The sequence below is a fragment of the Sus scrofa genome, chromosome 8 (assembly GCF_000003025.6).
Source record: "Sus scrofa isolate TJ Tabasco breed Duroc chromosome 8, Sscrofa11.1, whole genome shotgun sequence".
NCBI classification, from domain to species: domain Eukaryota; kingdom Metazoa; phylum Chordata; class Mammalia; order Artiodactyla; family Suidae; genus Sus; species Sus scrofa.
Window position 1 is genome coordinate 38,401,525 of NC_010450.4, and position 19,080 is coordinate 38,420,604.

Genomic DNA, 19,080 nt, shown 5'->3' on the forward strand with positions numbered 1-19,080 from the left:
GCATATATCCAGAGCTTCTACTTTGAGGTGTAATGGAAATCACTGATAAAGTTTTATGACCACAACTGTAGGAAATAACACAAACATAATTGATTTCATAGCTCTGAATGATCAGAAATCACGTCAAATGTGCTAACACTGTACACTTAAAAATACTGCTTTTTAAGTGTATTGGAGTTTGCATATATAGTCTTTTATTTTTATTTATTTATTTTTTTTTGTATTTTCTAGGGCTGCACCTGCAGCATTTGGAGGTTCCCAGGCTAGGGGTCTAATTGGAGCTGTAGTCGTTGGCCACAGCCACAGCAAAACGCCAGATCTGAGCCGCGTCTGCGACCTACACCACAGCTCACGGCAACACTGGATCCTTAAGCCACTGATCGAGGCCAGGGATTGAACCTGCAACTTCATGGTTCCTAGTAGGATTCGTTAACCAGTGAGCCAGGACGGGAACTCCTTCACTTATTTTTAAATAGCTATCAGATTGCTTACTATGCAAAAGACTCTAGTGGTACACAAGGACAGAAAGTCCATAATGTGTAAAAAGGGACACCCCACTCTCAAGGAGCTGAGTGTGAAAGAAGAACTAAGTCATAAAAAATAAATGTGCAGGGCTTTTTCAGTTTTCACTTAGTGGAAAGCCTCAAGATATATTAATTGACATGGGCTCCTGCGGGTGGAACTCATTTTCTTCAAGGCAGAAGGGATATAAGAAATCACTTAGTCTAGCCACCTAATTTATATACGAGGAAAGCAGTTTGTTAACCTGCTTAAGCCAGAGTAGCAAAGGCAGAATTGGAACCAAAGGATCTAATTCCAGTCTGGGGTTTTTTCCCTGTCTTGCCTCGTTTCTTTCTTTACACAGATGATTTGACAACGTCTTTGTAAGAAGAGCAGGATTTGGAGTCAGCCCTCCTAGGTTTGAATCTTAATTCTATTTACTTACTGATTTTAGATAAACTAGCTTCTCTGAGCCTCAGTTTGAATTTGCATGTATTTTTAAATATTGATCGATTGCTTATTACTTATCCTCATTTGCATAATGGGAATAATGACAGCATCTACTAGACAGAGTTGCAAGGATAGAGATGATGAATGCGAAATGCTTAGCACAGTGCCCAGCAAATAGTTAACATTTATTGAGAATATATTGTCATTTTCTCAACATTTCAGTTTTGTGAAATTTCCAATTTTTATTACAACAGTACAATAACTTTTATAGTGACTAGAAGTCTTTAGCAATCTGACGCTGAAAGATTAGAATTGTGCTGTCAAATGCAGAGGTTGTTAATTGATTAATGCACCGTCCCCCATTGGAAGTTATGCTTTCTACTAGAGTAAATTTGCTGGTCTTAATTTTATTCTCTCTTAATGGAATGTTATACGTTCAATAATAGAAAAAATACATTTCTATTATTTTTACTGGATTTTATACTAGCAAACTCCATGATATATCCAATCAGAATTTCACCTTTGGAGAGGCTAGTATGAATGTATTTCACATTACTCAGGTCTGCTTTCCTGACCAGACAATTTATCTGTAGAATGAACACAATTTTTAAAGAGGCAGATGCAACTTAAAGTCAACTTGGACTGTCCAGATATCCATCGAGCTTATCTACTGAATGTTATTAAGCTTCAGTCACAAGCTGGCCGTTCATTTTTATTAAAGTGAATTTTTCATTACTAAGCCAATACTTCACTGAACCTAACTTTTAGAGAGATCGTTCTGATAACAAAAATGAAAAGTGTTACAGATATTCTTTATTTCTAGGAATATCAAATAAGGACGTTTGAGCACACACACTATTTCCCCTGATGCAGAGATACAGCAAAACGAAGAATAAGAAACTTACTTGTGCATCTGTGTTTATCCTATACATGTCTTCTTTGGCACCAAAGGTCCTCTTACAATTGTCTAACCACTAAAGAAATAAGTAACAGTAAATTTTAATACAGTACTTTGCCCCAAGCACAACAAAATTGGTGCTATAACAGCCTGAGCTATATAAAACAACAGACTTAAAAGGAAACTTGAATTTCTAGGACTGGCGACAAGCATAGACTTTCATCTCCATTTGAGCTGAATCATTGGTACACAGCAGACCAAAGCCGAGGATGCTGCCTGTGTGACCACACGCACGTACTAATGGAAACACAGCTGGTTGTCTTCTATTCCAGGGACTTGGGGCGCTCCATTTCCGTCAAGAATATTCTTCATTTTGTGGATTTTATTGGAAATCTTCACAACCTATCCCTGACCTTTGTCGAATGTAAGACGGGGAAATGAAAGATGTGCTTCCCCTCTGGTCAATTTAATAAAGGCAACTTCGAAAGAATTAACCAGGTCTGTTTGCTTATCCGAAGTGTCATTCTCAGAAGACTTGTGTCAATTTTAATTAGTGAAACAGAAAAGAAAATCCATTTTCAATCTTATTTTTATTTCTTTTTTCTTTTCAGACAGTCATGAACGACAAACGTGTTCTCTCTAAAGAATACGGGATACAGAAGCCAAATGTGGATTTTCCTTTTCCTGGGGCTATTCCTAAAGATGGATGTTTATTTAAGGTACATTTTCTCTTGTCAAGTAAGAAGAAAATAATAACATTGTGGTTTAGTTGGGAAAAAACAGTGGAGTCATAGAATTTCCAAGCTGATGTGAAAGCTAAGAGCCTTAAAGTTAAGCTCTGAGGTTTTGACAGTTTGATATTAATGTTATCAGTTCATTTGACTTTCTAGCTCTTTTTTTTTGTGTGTGATAAACATAATAAAACTAATACATGTATACATACACACACATATATGTATATATATAAATGAAATCACTAGAACATTTTTCATTAGGACTCTGAGGAAAGCTGCTAGCTACATTGTTTATTCTTTGAAAATATTTCAGTATTCGACACTGGAAATTCTCAACTGGAGCTTAACGTTCTGCATGCAGAGAATGAAAATTAGCCATCTCAGTTATTTCAAAACAATCTCTTTATTTCAAAACAATCTCTCTGACCTTACGTCCCTTTTATCCTGTCCCCTCAGCCTGCACGGGCCCTTAGGCTCTTTGCTTGACAGCATCTTGAAAGAAAAACATAAGCTTTGCTAGTGAGACATACGGCTGCTGGCAGCCATTGTCAAAAGCCACCCACCAGATTCTTCATATCAGTAAGATTCGGTTGACATCTGTTATGGAATTTGTACCTGAATCTTTATTCACTCAAAATGTTGAGATGTCTATACACTTCATCATCACTAATTTGGCCCAATTTGTTCAAGTATACTAATAAATTCAAAAAAAATAATTCCAATTGCTTATTATAATGGCTTATTCTTACAGAATGTAAATTTTTTTGTACTGAATGCCTAGTGACATGGCATTTGGGGGGCACTAGTCAACATAATTAGTTCTCATTTTCATTCTGTTAAAAGGCCGGCCCTAGAGTTCCCATGTGGCGCAGCAGGTTAAGAATCTGGTGTTGTCACTGCTGCGTCTCAGGTTGCTGCTGTGGTGTGGGTTTGATCCCTGGCCCGGGAACTTCTGAATGCTGGGGGTGCAGCCAAAACAAAACAAAAAGCCAGCCCCAACCCTGTTGCCCCATGCCTGCACACTGGCCTAAAAAGTAGAGGTCCACACCTTCCCAGCCAGTGTAGACAGTATACAGAAAACCCCCTAATTCACATGTAATCAGTCTTACTGTCATGATGGTCTTTTTTTTTTTTTTTTTTTTTTAACTCAAGCCTCAAATAAAGGTTAAAATTTAAGAGGAGAGAGTTCCCATTGTGGCACATAGGAGATGAACACGACTAGTATCTGTGAGGATGTGGGTTTGATCCCTGGCCTCGCTAAGTGGGTTAAGGATCCTGCAGTGCTGTGACCTGTGGTATAGGTCGCAGATGTGGCTGGGATTCCCTGTTGCTGTGGCTATGGTGTAGGCCAGTGGCTTTAGCTCTGACATAACTTCCATATGCTGCAAATGCTGCACTAAAAGCAAAAAAAAAAAAAGTACTCAAGGAATAATGAGTTATAACTACAAACTGAATAATGAAAAATACTTGGCTGATACAAAATAAGAGGAAAAAGTAACAGCATAGATGGGATAAGAAACAGTGAGATGGAGGCTTAGGCAGGAGTGAAGTACTTTTCTCTCCCATATAAATATTTATTTGATTCAATAGAATTTGTTGAAAAGAATATTCTTTCCTGGCTGCATTGCAAGAGCACCTTTGCTGTAAATTATGGTTATATGTGTGTGGGTCTCTTATGTTCTATTGGTCTATTTGTCTTCTGCCAGTACTACACTCTTTTGAGAATTTTTTTGCTGCTGAATTATTCTGATTATTTTTAAACATTGAAATAAAGTTGGAGTTCCCATTGTAGCTCACTGGTTAGTGAACCTGACTAGCATCCATGAGGATGTGGGTTTGATCCCTGGCCTCGCACAGCAGGTTAAGGATCTGGCGTTGCTGTAAGCTGTGGTGTAGGTTGCAGAGGCAGCCCAGATCCTGTGTTGCTATGGCTCTGGCAGTAGGCTGGTGGCTATAGCTCTGATTGGACCCCTAACCTGGGAACCTCCATATGCCATGGGTGTGGCCCTAAAAAGACAAAAAAGACCCCCCCCCCAAAATTGAAATATAGTTGATTTACAATTTAATTTCTACTGGACAGCAAACTGATTATTTTATATATATATATATATATAAAATATATATATATATATATATATATACACACACACACACACACACACATATATAGACATTTAAAAATATTTTCATTATGGTTTATCATAGGACATTAAAAATTTTATTAGTCAATTTATAATGTTCTGCCAATTTCTGCTATATAGCAAAGTGTCCTAGTTTTATATATTTTATATATATGTGTGTATATATATACATACACATTATTTTTCTTACATTATATTCCATCATGTTCCATCACAAGTGATTAGACATAGTTCCCTGTGCTATATAGCAGGACCTAATGCTTATCCACTCCAAATGCAATAGTTTGCATCTGCTAACCCTAAACTCCCAGTCCATATCACTCCCTCCCTCTCCTCCTTGGCAACCACAAGTCTGTTCTCCATGTCCATGAGTTTGCTTCTTTTCTGTAGATAGGTTCATTTTTGCTGTATATTAAATTCCAGATATAAGTGATATTTGTCTTTCTCTTTCTGACTTCACTTAGTATGAGTCTCTAGTTCCATTCATGTTGCTGCAAATGGCATTATTTTATTCTTTTTTTATGGCTGAGTAGTATTCCATCGAGTATATATACCACATCTTCTTAATCCATTCATCTGTCAATGGACATTTGGGTTGTTTCCATGTCTTATCTATTGTGAATAGTACTGCAATGAACACAGGGGTGCACGTATCTTTTCGAGTGAAAGTTTTGTCCAGATATATGCCCAGGAGTGGGATTTCTAGATCATATGGTAGTTCTATATTTAGTTTTCTGAAGTACCTCCATACTGTTTTCCATAGTGGTTGTACCAATTTACATTCCCACCAACAGTGTCAGGAGGGTCCCCTTTGCTCCACACCCTCTCCAATATTTGTTATTTGTAGACTTATTGATGGCCATTCTGACCTGTGTGTGGAAGGTACCTCATTGTAGTTTTGATTTGCACTTCTCTAATTAGTGATGTTGAGCATTTTTTTACATACCTATTGGCCATCCATATGTTTCTTTGGAGAGATGTCTATTCAGGTCTTCTGCCCATTTTCCACTTTGTTTTTTTGCTGTTGCATTGTATGAGTTGTTTGTATATTTTGGAGATTAAGCCTTTGTTGGTTATATCATTTCAAACTATTTCCCCCCCTTTTGAAGATTCTCTCTCTCTTTTTTTATGGTTTCCTTTGCTGTGTAATGAGCTTTTAAATTTGGGTAGGTCCCACTGATTTATTTTGCCTTTTTAGGGCCACACCTGCGGCATATGGAGGTTCCCAGGCTAGGGGTAGAACTGGAGCTGCAGCTGCTGGCCTATGCCATGGCAACTGAGGATTTGAGCCATGTCTGCGACCTACACCACAGCTCACAGCAATGCCAGATCCTTAACACACTGAACAAGGCCAGGGATGGCACCTGTGTCCTCAAGGATACTAGTTAGACTGTTTCTACTGAGCCATGATGGCAACTCCCCCATTGGTTTATTTTTGTTTCTATTTCTATTGCTTTCCATTTCTATTGACTAACCTAGGAAAATATTTGTATGGTTATGTCAGAGAATGTTTTGCCTATGTTCTCTTTTAGGAGTTTGATGGTGTCTTGTCTTATATTTAAGTCTTTAAGCCATTTTGAGTTTATTTTTGTGCATGGTGTGATGTGACCTAGTTTCATTGATTTACATGCAGCTGTCCCTTTCCCAGCACCACATGTGGAAGAGACTGTCTTTTTCCTATTTTATATTCTTGGGTTTATTTCTAGGTTCTCTATTCTGTTGCATTGGTCTGTATGTCTGTTTTTTTTTTTTTTTTCCTGTTTGTTTGTTTTGTTTTGTTGATTTTTAGTGCTGTGCTCACAGTATATGGAAGTTCCCAGGATAGGGGTCGAATTCTGCTGGCCTACAACAAAGCCCCAGCAACATGGGATCTGGGCCACATCTGCACCCTACTCCACAGCTCATGGCAATGCTGGGTACCCTACCTGAGGGAGGCAAGGGATTGAACCGCATCCTCATGGATACTAATCGAATTTGTTTCTGCTGTGCCACAATGGGAAGGAACTCCTGTATGTCTGGTTTTGTACCAGTACCACACAGTCTTGATGATTGTAGCTTTGTAATACTGTCTGAAGTCTGGGAGAGTTGTACCTCCTGCTTGGTTTTTGTTCCTCAGGATTGCTTTGGCAATTGTGGGTCTTTTATGGTTCCATATACATTTGTGTATTGTTTGTTCTAGTTCTGTGGAAAATGTTATGGGGAATTTGATAGGGGTTGCATTGAATCTGTAGATGGCTTTGGGTAGTGTGGCCATTTTAACAATATTAATTTTTCTACCCCAGGAGCATGGAAATTCTTTTCTTTCTCTCTTTTTTTTTTACTCAAAGAATTACATTTATAATTGTACAGAATATCTTTCCATTTCTTTGACTCCTCTTTAATTTCCTTGATTGTTTTATAGTTCTTAGCATATAAGTCTTTCACTTTTTTGGTCAGGTTTATTCCTAGGTATTTAATTTTGGGGGGTGCGATTTTTAAAGATATTGTATGTTTATATTCCTTTTCTAATATTTCATTGTTAGTATACAGAAATGCAACCAATTTCTGAATGTTAATCTTGTACCCTGCTACTTTGCTGAATTCATAGATCAGTTTGAGTAGTTTTTGTGTGCAGTCCTTAGGGTTTTCTATATATGGTATCATGTCATCTGCATAGAGTAACAATTTTACTTTTTCTCTTCCAATTTGGACACCTTTCATTCCTTTTGTTTGATAGCTATGGCTAGGACTTCCAATACTATGTTGAATAAAAGTGGTGAGAGTGGGCATCCTTGTCTTGTTCCAGATTTTAGTGGGAAGGTTTTCAGATTTTCTCTATTGAGTATTATATTGGTTGTGGGTTTGTCATAGATGGCTTTTATTATGTTAAGGTATGTTCTCCTCTATACTCACTTTGGTGAGAATTTTTATCATGAATGGATGTTGGATTTTGTCAAATGCTTTTTCTGTGTCTATTGAGATGATCACATGGCTTTTGACTTTTCTTTCTTTTCTTTCTTTTTAAAATCCTTTTGGGGCTGCACCCATGGCATATAGAAGTTCCAAGGCTAGGGGTTGAAGGGAGCTGTGGCTGCCAGCCTACACCACAGCCACAGCAATGTCAGATATGAGTGGCTTTTGCGACCTACACTGCAGCCCAAGGGAACACTGGATCCTTAACCCACCGAGTGAGGCCAGGGATCAAACCCATGTCCTCATGGATATTAGGATTTTTCTGCTGAGCGACAATGAGTTTTGCTATTAGGGTGATGGTGGCTTCATAGAATGTCTTCAGGATTATTCCTTCTTCAACTTTTTGGAAAAGTTGAAGAAGGATGGGTATAAGTTCTTTGTATGTTTTGTAGAATTCACCTGTGAAACCATCTGGTCATGGACGTTTTGTTTGCACAGAATGTTTTTATTACATATTCAGTATCATTTCTAGTGACTGGTCTACTCAGTTGATCTACTTCTTGATTCAGTTTTGGCAGGCTGTATGTCTTTAGAAAGCTGTCTATTGGGGAGTTCCGGTCGTGGCGCAGTGGTTAGCGAATCCGACTAGGAACCATGAGGTTGTGGGTTCGGTCCCTGCCCTTGCTCAGTGGGTTAACGATCCGGTGTTGCCGTGAGCTGTGGTATAGGTTGCGGACGCGGCTCGGATCCCTCGTTGCTGTGGCTCTGGTGTAGGCCAGTGGCTACAGCTCCGATCAGACCCCTAGCCTGGGAACCTCCATATGCTGCAGGAGTGGCCCAAGAAATAGCAAAAAAAAAAAAAAAAAAAAAAAAGCTGTCTATTTCCTCTAGGTTGTCAAATTTGTTGGAATATAATTTTTCACAGTATTCTCTTAGGGTTTTTTGTATTTCTGCAGTATCTGTTGAGATTTCTCCTTTTTCATTTCTGATTTTATTTGAGTTCTTTCTCGCCTATTTTTGGTGAGTCTGGCCAGAGTTCTGTCAATTTTGTTTATACTTCAAGAGAATCAGCTCTTGGTTTTACTGATTTTTTCTTCTGTGTGTTTCCTGAATCTCTATTTTATTGATTTCCTATGTGATCTTTATGATTTCCTTCCTTCTGCTGACTATAGATGTTGAAAAGAATGTATATTCTGATTTTTTTGGATGTAATGTCCTGAAAATGTCAATTAAGTCTAACTTTTCTATTGTGTCATTTAGGATCTCTGCTGCCTTACTGATTTTTGGTCTAGAGGATCTGTCCATCGATGTCAGTGGGGTGTTAAAATCTCCTCCTATTATTATATTTCCATCAGTTTCTCCTTTTATGTCTATATTTGTTGTATGTATCTGAGTGCTCCTTTATTAGGGGCGTATATATTGATGATTATAATATCCTCTTCTTGAAAGGATCCTTTTATCATTAAATAGTGTCTTTCTTTATGGCCTTCATTTTAAAGTCTATTTTTTCTTTTTTTTTTTTTTTTTGTCTTTTTGTCTTTTTTGTTGTTGTTGTTGTTGTTGCTCTGTTGCTATTTTTTCTTTTTTTTTTTTTTTTTGTCTTTTTGTCTTTGTTGTTGTTGTTGTTGTTGTTGCTCTGTTGCTATTTCTTGGGCCGCTCCCACGGCATATGGAGGTTCCCAGGCTAGGGGTTGAATCGGAGCTGCAGCCACCGGCCTACGCCAGAGCCACAGCAACGCGGGATCCGAGCCACGTCTGCAACCTACACCACAGCTCACGGCAACGCCGGATCGTTAACCCACTGAGCAAGGGCAGGGATCGAACCCGCAACCTCATGGTTCCTAGTCGGATTCGTTAACCACTGCGCCACGACGGGAACTCCCTAAAGTCTATTTTTTCTGATCTGAGTATTGCAACTCCTGCTTTTCTGTCTTGTCCATTGGCATGAAATATCTTTTCCCATCCCCTTACTTTCAATTTATAGGTGTCCTTTGCCCTAAGGTGAGTATCTTGTAGACAGCATATTTTAGGCTCTTGCTTTTTACCCAGTTTGCCACTCTATCTTTTGATTGGAGCATTCAGTCTATGCTGCTCCCATGGCAAATGGAGGTTCCCAGGGTAGAGGTCTAATAGGAGTTGTAGCCGCTGGCCTACACCACAGCCACAGCAACTTGGGATTCCAGCCGTGTCTGCGACCTACACCACAGCTCACGGCAATGCCAGATCCTTAACCCACTGAGCAAGGTCAGGGACCAAACCCACAACTTCATGGTTCCTAGTCGGATTCGTTAACCACTGAGCCACGATGGGAACTCCTGGAGCATTCCGTCTATTGACATTTAAGGTAATTATAGATAAATATGTATTTATTGCCATTTTAAAACTTGTTTTCCAGTTGAGTCTCCTTTGTTCCTTTCTTTCTTTGGTTGGATGATTTCCTTTTATTTGATGCTTATGACCTTTTCTTTTTAGTTTTTGTGAATGTAATATTTGGTTTTGATTTGTGGTTGCTCTGTTTTTCAAGTATGTGAACCCCTTCTTATATCTACTTGCTTTAGCCTGGCAGTCATACAGGCTCAAACATACTAGGAAAAAAAAAAAAAAAAAAAAAAAGAGTCTATATTTTCTTACTTTCCTTCCCCACATTCTATGATGATTTTTGAAGTCCTTTTTTTAACATCTTCATGTTTGTTCTTTTACTTTCCTTGTGTTTATAATCACTTTTACAACAGGTTTCTTTTTTTTGTTTCTTTTTTAGATCTGGCTTAAGTGATTGCTTTCCAACTGTGATTTCCTCCATCCTATTTCTTCTTACTTCTTTTTTATTTAGAGAAGCTCTTTCAGTATTTCTTTTAGAATAGGTTTAGTATTGCTGGATTCTTTTTGTTTGTTGGAGAAATTGTTTATTTCCCCTTCTATTTTAAATGATATTCTTGCTGGGTAGAGTATTCTAGGCTGCAATTTTTTCCTTTTTAGAACTTTGAATATATTTTGCCACTCTCTTCTGACCTGTAATGTTTCTGTAGAGAAACAGCTGATAGCCTCATGGGGGTTCTCTTATAATTAACGCTTTGTGTTTCTCTTGCTGCCTTTAGAATCCTCTCTTTAACTTTTTCCATTTCCATTATAATACATCTTGGTGTGAGCCTGTTTGGGTTCAACTTGTTTGGGGCCCTCTGTGCTTCCTGAATCCTGATACCTGTTTCCTTTAGATTTGGAAAGTTTGCAGCCATTGTTTCTTCAAATATATTTTCTTTTTTCTTTTCTTTCTTTCTTTTTATTCTTTTTCTTTCTTTCTTTTTTTTTTTTTTTTGTCATTTTAGGGCTGCACCCATGGCATATGGAGGTTCCCAGGTTAGGGGTCTCATCGGAGCTGTTGCTGCCAGCCTACACCAGAGCCATAGCAATGCCAGATCCGAAACGTGTCTGTGACCTACACCACAGCTCACAGCAATGCCATATCCTTACCCTCTGAGCAAGGCCAGGGATCGAACCTGCAACCTCATGGTTCCTAGTCAGATTCGTTTTCACTGTGCCAAGACGGGAAGTCCTCAAATATATTTTCAATCCCCTTTTCTTTTTCTTCTTCTTCTGGAATCCCTATTATATACATAGATTGGCCTGCTTTATATTATCCTGTAGATCGCTTATATTGCATTCATGTTTTTTCATTTGGCTTTCTGTCTGCTGACCTGATTGGGTGATTTCCATTATTCTATCTTCCAAGTCACTAATTCATTCCTCTGCATTATTTGGTCTGTTCTTCAGTGCCTTTAACTCAGCTTGCATCTTTTCAAATGAATTTTCTAATTTTCCTTGGCTCCTTCTTATATTTTCTAGTTCCTTTCTAAAGGAATCTGCATTACTGTTCATATCTGCTCTTAATTCCTTCAGTATTTTCACTATCTCCTTTTGGAACTCAGTGTCTATTTCATTGTTTGCTCCTTCAGGGGAATTGTCTTGTTCTTTTAACTGGGAATGATTCCTGAAGGTTTTTTTTTTCTTTCTTTCTTTCTTTTTAGGGCCACACCTGCAGCATATGGAGGTTCCCATGCCTAGGGGTTGAATTGGAGCTACAGCTGCTGGCCTACACCACAGCCACAGCAATGCCAGATCCAAGCCATGTCAGCAACCTACGCCACAGCTCACGGCAATGCCAGATCCTTAGTCCACTGAGCGAGGCCAGGGATCGAACCTGTGTCCTCGCCGATGCTAGTCAGATTCATTTCAACTGAGCCACAATGGGAACTCTGATTCCTGGGCTTCTTAATTTTGCTTATATTTTTCTCATTCTGTAAGTTTAGGGCAAACTACTATTGCATTCTTGGAGGGCTGTTTAAATGTGAGAACACCCCTGGGTATTTTGTGAGGGCTTACTATTTATTTACTATTTATTTTTGGCACAAGGGCTGCTTTTTCGGATGCTTACTGTTTCTTCCCTCAGTGTACACAGGCTGTTATTCCCTTGACAGGGTGCTATGTGTGCTTCCAAGGAGATGGAGGCAATGGGCAGGGCTAATAGCCAGTGCCTGGTTGCTGGGACTTTGACAGTGGCGAGGACACATGGGAAAGGTGGTACAGGCCACTCCTAGTTGCCTGGGAAGTGGCAGTGACCCTCAGGCATGTGTAGGCGGCACCGGAGTGGTTGGCAGTGGCAGCAGCAGGGCATGTGCATTCCCAGGGGAGTGAGAACAACAGATGGTGCTAGGTTGCCGTGCCCTCCTCTGTGCCGACCTGTGAGGTAACTGGGGCTATAGGTGGTGTCTATTCATGGATCCCTAGTGGTGGCAGGCCATGCACACCTCTGGAGTCTGAGATGACTGAGTTTGCCACCACCTGTAGACCACCCAAGAGGTGCCATGTTATGCTTAGCCTGTGCAGGAGGTACCACAACTCAGAGCTGGCACAAGAGGCACCTTGTCACTGTAGCCCCACCCTCTGTCAGTCTTCACATGAGAAAAATATTCCTATGGTGACCCATCCCTCCTCTTCTTGCCCTCCCCAAAAAGGTGTCTTGCTTCTCCAGAGGGCCCAGACCTCCTCCTGGGTTCTCTCAGCTATGGTGCTCCGCTCCCCAGCCCTAGGTGCACTGCTCCCTAGCTCCTCAGGCTGTCTCCACATAGCCAACCCTAGTCCTCTTCCAAGAACTGACCTCTGGAGATGGAGTCTCAGCACCCAGCCCCTTTCCTAGTGTCTCAGGCTGTGGTGTCCTGGAAGGTGGTACAGATGGTCTGTGTGGCTCTCCCTCTCTGCTTTGCCCTCCTTAGTCTAGCTACTCTGCCTTTCTCTGAGGCTTTGAGGTCCCTCTGTCTCGGCTGATCTCCCCTTCAGTTAGGTGGCTTCCCAGGGTGCGAGTTCCTTTCCTCTTTCACATCTCCCTCTTGGGTGTGCTAGTCTTATCCTGATTCCTCTCTCTTTTCCCCCCTTTTGTTCTACCCAATTATGTGGAGGCTTTCTGGCCCTTTTTGGAGGCTTTTGGAGGCTTAAGGTCTTTTCTTAAGCCTTTTGGAAGCTTAAGGTCTTCTGCCAGCATGCTAGTAGATGCTCTGTGTGAATTGTTCTACAGGTAGTTTTTTTTTTTAATGTGTTTATGGGAGAAGGTGAATGCCATGTCTTACACCTCTGCCCTCTTGATCCCGCCTCATCATAGGACATATAGCTCTCTGTGCCATACATAGGACCTTTTTGTTTATTCTTTTGAGGTTTTCAATAGGACTTACTGCCTGTAGGTCTAACTCTGTTGCTTAGAGCTTGTTGTTGCTCTTCTTGGACAAAGATTGGAAGATGTTTTTTATCAAGGGCAGACAGTACATATTTTAGGTGTTGCACACCATATATTCTCTGTTTCAATTATTTAACTCTGTGTTGCAGGCAAAAATAGCCGTAGATAATACGTAAACAAATGGAATGGCTGTGTTTCCACAAAGTGTATTTACAAAAACAGGGAGGGGGCCACATATGACCTGAGGGTTGGAGTTTCGAGACCTGTGTTTAAGATTCTAATCAGCCTATCAATTTCTATTAATGTATCATCTTAAATTTTGAATAACTCTACAGATCATTTTGGGGGGAAATGAGTTTTTACACTCTTGAATCTTCTGATTCATGAAGATGGTATAGTCTTCCATTTAATCAGGTGGCCTTTAATTTCTCTCAATAGCATTTGGAATTTTCTGTATGGAGGTTTAGCACATCTTTGACTAGACTTATTTGTAGGTATTTGCTGTTCTCTTATCATAAGCGGTATCTATTGCTAAAGCCAATGTATGTGTTTGCTGGGAGTTTCTTCTGGTCTTGCTTGGGGTCACTCATAAGTCTACAGTCCTAAAATGGCTTAAATGGGGCTGAAGTTCCAAGGTAGCCATCCTCATATGCCTGGCATTCTGGGAGTCAGCTGGGCTCTCATCCTCCAGAAGGTTAGAGATCAAATAGTTTCCCAGTGTTGGTCTCAATTTAAGAGCCTTACGGCATGATGCCAAAAAAAAAAGCTCCAAAAGGCCCCCGAGCACTAGACTCAGAAGTTGCATAGCATCACTTCTAAATCTGATTGCTCAGAGCAAGTCACAAAGCCATCCCAGACCTAAGGAGTGGGAAAATAGACTCCCTTTTCTCTCTTGCTGTCTTTCTGCATGGCTGCATCCAAGGCATATGAAGTTCCTGGGCCAGGGATTGAATCTGAGCCACAAATGCAACTTTTGCTGCAGCTGTAGCAACGCTGGATCCTTTAACCCACTGCACCGGGCTGGAGATCAAACCCAAGCCGCTGTAGTTGGATTCTTAACCCACTGTGCCACAGCGGTTTTCCAGACTCTAACTCTTGATGAGAGGACCAGCAAAGTCATATTGCAAAGAGGTGTGGACCTAGAGGGGCATGATTCATGAGGACTATTATTCCACAGCTTCTGGGGTAGGCAAAGAATTCTGAAGACAGAAGACTGCTTGCCAGACTTTACTGAAGTTGAACATATGTGTACCCTGTGACTCAGCAATTCCACTCCTAGATAGATACCCAAAAGGTACGTGAACATATATACATAAAATATGTACATGCATAAGAATGTACATAGTGACATTATTTGTATGATGACCAGATCTTTTTTTCTTCTCTGTCTTTTTGCCATTTCTAGGGCCGCTCCTGTGGCATATGGACGTTCCCAGGCTAGGGGTCTAATCAGAGCTGGAGCTGCTGGCCTACATCACAGCCACAGCAACGCCAGATCCGAGCCAAGTCTGCGACCTACACCACAGCTCACGGCAACACCGGATCCTTAACCCACTGAGCAAGGCCAGGGATTGAACCCACAACTTCATGGTTCCTAGTCGGATTCGTTAACCACTGTGCCACAACGGGAACTCCCTGATGACCAGATCTTGACTGATACTTTCGTACTGTTGACAGCTCTTTCCTCTTCTCCAATCTGTTACTACTCTTTCAGTCCAGATATAAGATCACTACCCCCTTTATACGAGGAGAAAGCCTTAATAGCTGTTTTCTCATACCATATTCTTCCCCTGGATAATCCACCAATCTGAAATTACCACCTGTCAAAGACTAAGGTTTGTATCTCTATTACAAGAAGTTGCTCTATTATCCAAAAGCGGCCTCTCCTCGGAAATCACAGATTCGGTCTGCAGCCATTCTCTGTGAGACCGACATGATTTTGGGAAGTCTCTTCTATTGCCAGAATCTTTATTTATAGCTATAATTTAAGTAACTCTCTACTTTTGTTACTAATTATTCATGCACAGTATTTGTGCTTCATATACCTAACTAGAACATTGAGGGCATAAGAACCAGGTTTTACACTTCATTTTGCATAGGCCTTACAGGTGAAAGATAAAATAGTGCTTATTTAATTAAAGACCTATCGCCTGTTTTAGGGGAAGGAAAATGCCTGTTATATGCAGTTCATGTGAAAAGGAGAAGTTCTTTTTGCCAATTGAAAACATACTGGATTTACCTTCAGGCTAAGAACTACTGTTAGGCAGTGCTAGACTGGAGTGAAAGAAACATTTCTTTGCAGGTGACATCTATAATCTATGACATGCTTACTTCTTTTGCTTGCCCACATACATACAAATCACGGAAAAAGATCTCAACTTTGACACAGGCTGCAGATTTTCTGGACCACAACATCATTATGCATTTCTCAGAGAAATACTGCCTTTTTTTTTTTTTGTCTTTTTTAGGGCCACACCTGTGGCATATGGAAATTCCCAGGCTAGGGGTTGAATCAGAGCTGCAGCTGCAGGCTTAGGCCACGGCAACTTGGGATCCGAGCCTCATCTGCGACCTACACCACAGCTCACAGCAACGCCAGAGCCTTAACCCACTGAGCAAGGCCAAGGATCGAACCTGCATCCTCATGTTACCACTGAGCCACAATGGAACTCCAAGAAATACTGCTTTTATATCCCCACGTGCAATGTTGACAGCAGCTACACAGTGTCCACACAGAAGCTTTTTTAAGGCCAATGTTCCATTGTGATCTTAGGTTCTAATAGGGCCAATTTCTAAAAGCTGAAGATGGGAATTTATTGGTCAGAGAGCACCGAGGCCCCATTTTCTCAGTATATCCCTGAGGCAAATGCTAGGAGGTTGTTTCTTCCATCTCAGCTGTTCTGCCAGGTTAACAATTCTGGTGTCACTAGCAAACGACTGGTTTTTTTTACATGGTAAAAAGGGACTGACCTGCTCAGCTGCTTCTCTTTTGGCATTGTAGGTATCCAGGTGTTCTTGCAACTCCAAAACACTGAACTTGAGTGTTTCCAGCAAATCACAGGACATCAGCTGTCAAATCAGAAACACATTGATCCAGGTCACCATTTCTAATTTTTTATTTTTTCGGTCTGCACTCAAGGCATATGGAAGTTCCCAGGCTATGGGTCGAATCAGAGCTACCACAGCTGCCGGCCTATACCACAGGCACAGCAATGCAGGATCTGAGCCACGTCTGTGACCTACAGCACAGCTCAAGGCAATGCCGGATCCTTAACCCACTGAGTGAGGCCAGGGATCGAACCTGCATCTTCATGGATACTAGTCAGATTCTTAACCCACTGAGCCACAACGGGAACTTCCCAGGCCACCATTTCTGATCATAATCACACAATGGTTTGCACAATGTTTTGCAAGGTCATTCTCTTGTTGAAACCTTAATTCTTTTGATATTTTAATACATAATCTACAAACGTGCTTGCAGACAGGTGGGGAAGACCAGGGAGTTGTGGGTTCTTCATGGGGGGAGGCCTGGCCCCCTCCTACTTGTTTTTATTCAGCTTATCAGGGAAAAGTGCACATTTCTTTTTTTTTTTTTTTTTTTGTCTTTTTTTTTGCCATTTCTTGGGCTGCTCCCACAGCATATGGAGGTTCCCAGGCTAGGGGTCGAATCGGAGCTGTAGCCACCAGCCTACGCCAGAGCCACAGCAACGTGGGATCCGAGCCGTGTCTGCGACCTACACCACAGCTCACGGCAATGCTGGATCCTTAACCCACTGAGCAAAGCCAGGGATTGAACCCGAAACCTCATGGTTCCTAGTCGGATTCATTAACCACTGTGCCACTACAGGAACTCCGAAAAGTGTACATTTCTACAGCATGACTCTTTAGCTCTCTTATCTAGGGCTCCGTGGAGGGTGAGGCCAGCATCAGAAATAGTCCCAAGTCACTGCGTGTAAAATATAGGAATTGTATTTTTCGCTGGATATGTATAATCAAGTTGAAAATATGAACTTAACACTTTTCTTAAAAACATCTTTTTGTCCTTTTAGGGCTGCACCTACAACATATGGAGGTTCCCAGACTAGGGGTAGAATTGGAGCTGCAGCTGCTGGCCTATGCCACGGCAACTCAGGATCTGAGCCGCATCTGTGACCTACACCACAGCTCACAGCAATGCTGGATCCTTCACCCACTGAGCAAGGCCAGGGATTGAACCTGCAACCTCATGGATCCTAGTCGGGTTCGTGAACCGCTGAGCCATGACAGGAACTCCCTACACTTTAAAATTCTAAATCACCTTTAAAAAAGACCATTGACTGAATGATGCCTTTCCAATTTATAATTTTATAAATTATAAATAATTTTATAATAAGCCCTCATGTAAGAACTTACTGTTTCAGCATCTACAAAGACCGTTGGGCACTCGGAACACATCATCATCACTTCCAAGGAACTTTTAAATTTGGTACCAATGCGTTGCAGACTCTCACCGAGAAAGCTGACTGCCTCGTTAGTTAGGTCCCCAAACTTTCTCTGAATTGACTATGGAGAAAACATAAGAAAAATGTTAGCATTTCATATGTGAGCGTTTTTTTCACCTTTAAGAAAAAAAGCATCATTTATAGTTAAAGCAACTTTTTATTTAAAAACTATTATTGTAGTGACATAGAGAATTCTCTAAACTGATCTGTCAATTCTTGTTTTTAGGTATTTCTTTAGGACACATGGTAATTTCTAAAAATGATGGAAGATTTACCAAACAGTATTCCTGAAAAAAGAAACTAATGATACATGCCATTCATCTTCCCATTCCTGCGATTCTTTTCATTAGGAAGGACAGGGAATACGTGCTCTGTGTTCTTGGAAATATAAAGTCCTCATACATCCTAGGAAGTAAGTACCTCCTCTAAAGTTCTACCTGGGAGTTCCTGTTGTGGCTCAGTGGGTTAAGAACCTGACTAGTATCCATGAGGATATGGGTTCAATCCCTGGCCTCCCTCAGTGGGTTAATGATCTGGCATTGATGTGACCTGTGCTGCAGGTCACAGATGTGGCTTGGATCCCACGTTGCTGTGGCTGTGGCTTAGGCCAGCAACTACAGCTCTTATTCAACCCCTAGCCTGGGAACCTCCATATGCTGCAGGTTCAGCCCTAAAAAAAATAAAATGAAAAAAGGTTTTACCTGGAACAAACTCTCAGTAAAAGCAGTTTACCTTCCTTGGCTATGGGCTGCCATCTGACTTGACTTAAAGCCATCAAAAATGCATTAAGAGTAATATCTTTTCAAAACCCAAGAGTATTCATTCACAAAACAATCAGACATTAACTGACCTATAGTGTGCATGCAGTGAATTAGACTATCGATAGTATAATTACTGTACAAATCCTTAATGTGTACCTACATGTATATATATATGTAGTACTGTTAGGGGGTCATTATGAATAATTAAAAAAAAAAAAAGCATGAGCCACAACCTCAGGGATCAAGAAATTTCTATCTCTGGAAAGAGAAGATAAATAGAAGACAAAGTGACAGTATAAAACCTACAGAATTAAATGTTCCAGTTAATAAGCATTAAAGAACTTCCAGGAGGGAGAGACTGCAGGTGGGAGTGGCGGGGAAAACTTCAGTGAGAATATGTACTTCGCTGGGTCTTCTAAGATGGCAAAATTTGCTCAGGTAGGAAGGAAAGGTGGCAGGTAGTTAAGAAAATAATGACTTAATGATTTCAATGATTTAAT

The 19,080-nt window shown here is 40.6% G+C and overlaps 1 protein-coding gene across 14 annotated transcripts in view; it reads right to left on the minus strand.

Annotated features, from left to right (window-relative positions):
* FRYL (FRY like transcription coactivator) overlaps positions 1 to 19,080 on the minus strand; it is a 350,059-nt gene that overhangs the window by 5,745 nt on the left and 325,234 nt on the right. For all 14 annotated transcript variants that reach the window (XM_021101186.1, XM_021101187.1, XM_021101185.1 and 11 more), the window contains 3 exons: positions 17,731 to 17,880; positions 16,309 to 16,407; positions 1,857 to 1,925 (listed from right to left, as the gene is read on the minus strand). In XM_021101186.1, coding sequence (XP_020956845.1) covers positions 1,857 to 1,925; positions 16,309 to 16,407; positions 17,731 to 17,880 — 318 coding nt within the window. The remainder of the gene's footprint in view (positions 1 to 1,856; positions 1,926 to 16,308; positions 16,408 to 17,730; positions 17,881 to 19,080) is intronic.